Below are 1,230 nucleotides of genomic sequence, written 5' to 3' on the forward strand. Positions count from 1 at the left end.
TGCCCCCCCTTCAGGCTGCTTCATTGGCATTCCTGGACAAGAGCTAGATACAGAGGACAACCACTCTCTAGACTCTGAAGACATTGGCCTTGCAGACGGTGAACAGGCTGCCAAGACGCTGCCTAAGCGACCAAAAAAATCAAGAAATTCGAAAATCAGAGAAAGGGATAGGCGTTTAATTTTTGGCGAAGTCATCACTATGGCACAAGCTGGCCTTATCGAGAGATGCACCTGCGGAAGTGGACCGTTGATATTTGGGGAAACCTTCAATTCAGCTTCCAGGTATTCTCTCGCTCTCCCGAGGCTGGTTTTCTCTGATTTTGCACTCACCTAGATTAGTTTGACTACGTTCTCACTCAGTATTGGCATATTGAGATGACCCCAGTTTTGTTGAAAAGATGGTCACCGATGTTCGACCCGGAAAAGGAAAACCATGGAGCTGGACCAATTTGGGTTCGTCTGCCTACTCTTCCTTTACAGTTTTGGGGGGAGGAGATCTTCAAGGTTATAGGAGATGACTTAGGTGTCTACTTGGATCACGACAAAACTTATCAAGACATAGGCTGCCTGGCGATGGCTCGTATCCTCGTACACCTAGACACCAGAGAAGGATTGGTAGAAAGCTACTTGCTCCAGATGGGCGACATTACCCGACGACAAATATTGGATTACGAAGGCATTCCTTTTCGCTGTCGGAAATGTCACGAAGTGGGGCATCTCTATAAAGACTGCCCAAGAATTTCTGGGCAGAATCCTATTCCAACAAAGTTGTTGGTCTCATCCTCCACTCAAACTCAGGAATCAAATTTTCCTTCTCCAGTGAACATCCATGAGACTACTCTGCCCTCTATTCAGGAGCCGTAGTAGGCAGCATCTCATCAGTCCACCAGAGCAGTTGAACCTTCTCCAGTCAAATCTCGATCTCGGGACACAGCATTTGCGGGTATTCCCTCCTCCTCTCTTCCTCATTTATCTCAAGCTGCAATGGGTTCTGTTAATTTAACTACTACTATGAGTTTTGTTGGTTCATTAGCAGAAGTTAATTTGTTGTACTCTCTAGTCTGCTCGGTTCCCTCTACACCTCCTTCTTCATCATCTCCCATCCCTCAACCTTCTGTGGACCGAACCTCGCGTTCGATTGATGAATGCCCGCCCTCAAGTGGGCCACACCGTTACTTCCTTCAGTCCTTACCCGTTTCTCCCCCGACTTCCCTAGGTCTGGATATTAAT

The 1,230-nt window shown here is 47.2% G+C and overlaps 1 protein-coding gene across 1 annotated transcript; it reads left to right on the forward strand.

The window, feature by feature from the left end:
- Positions 1-375: 375 nt before the first annotated feature.
- LOC149206826 (uncharacterized) lies at positions 376-864 on the forward strand. Its single transcript, XM_089397812.1, has one exon. It carries the CDS (start codon positions 376-378, stop codon positions 862-864), a length of 489 nt encoding a protein of 162 aa, XP_089253938.1.
- The last annotated feature ends 366 nt before the right edge of the window (positions 865-1,230 follow it).

This window comes from Pinus tabuliformis, chromosome 1_2 (genome assembly GCF_031772625.1).
Source record: "Pinus tabuliformis cultivar Carrire ecotype Pingquan chromosome 1_2, CPIR1, whole genome shotgun sequence".
Lineage (NCBI taxonomy): Eukaryota > Viridiplantae > Streptophyta > Pinopsida > Pinales > Pinaceae > Pinus > Pinus tabuliformis.

Coding starts and splice junctions, on each gene's coding strand:
- LOC149206826 (XM_089397812.1), top strand. CDS start 376: ATGACCCCAGTTTTGTTGAAAAGATGGTCACCGATGTTCGACCCGGAA.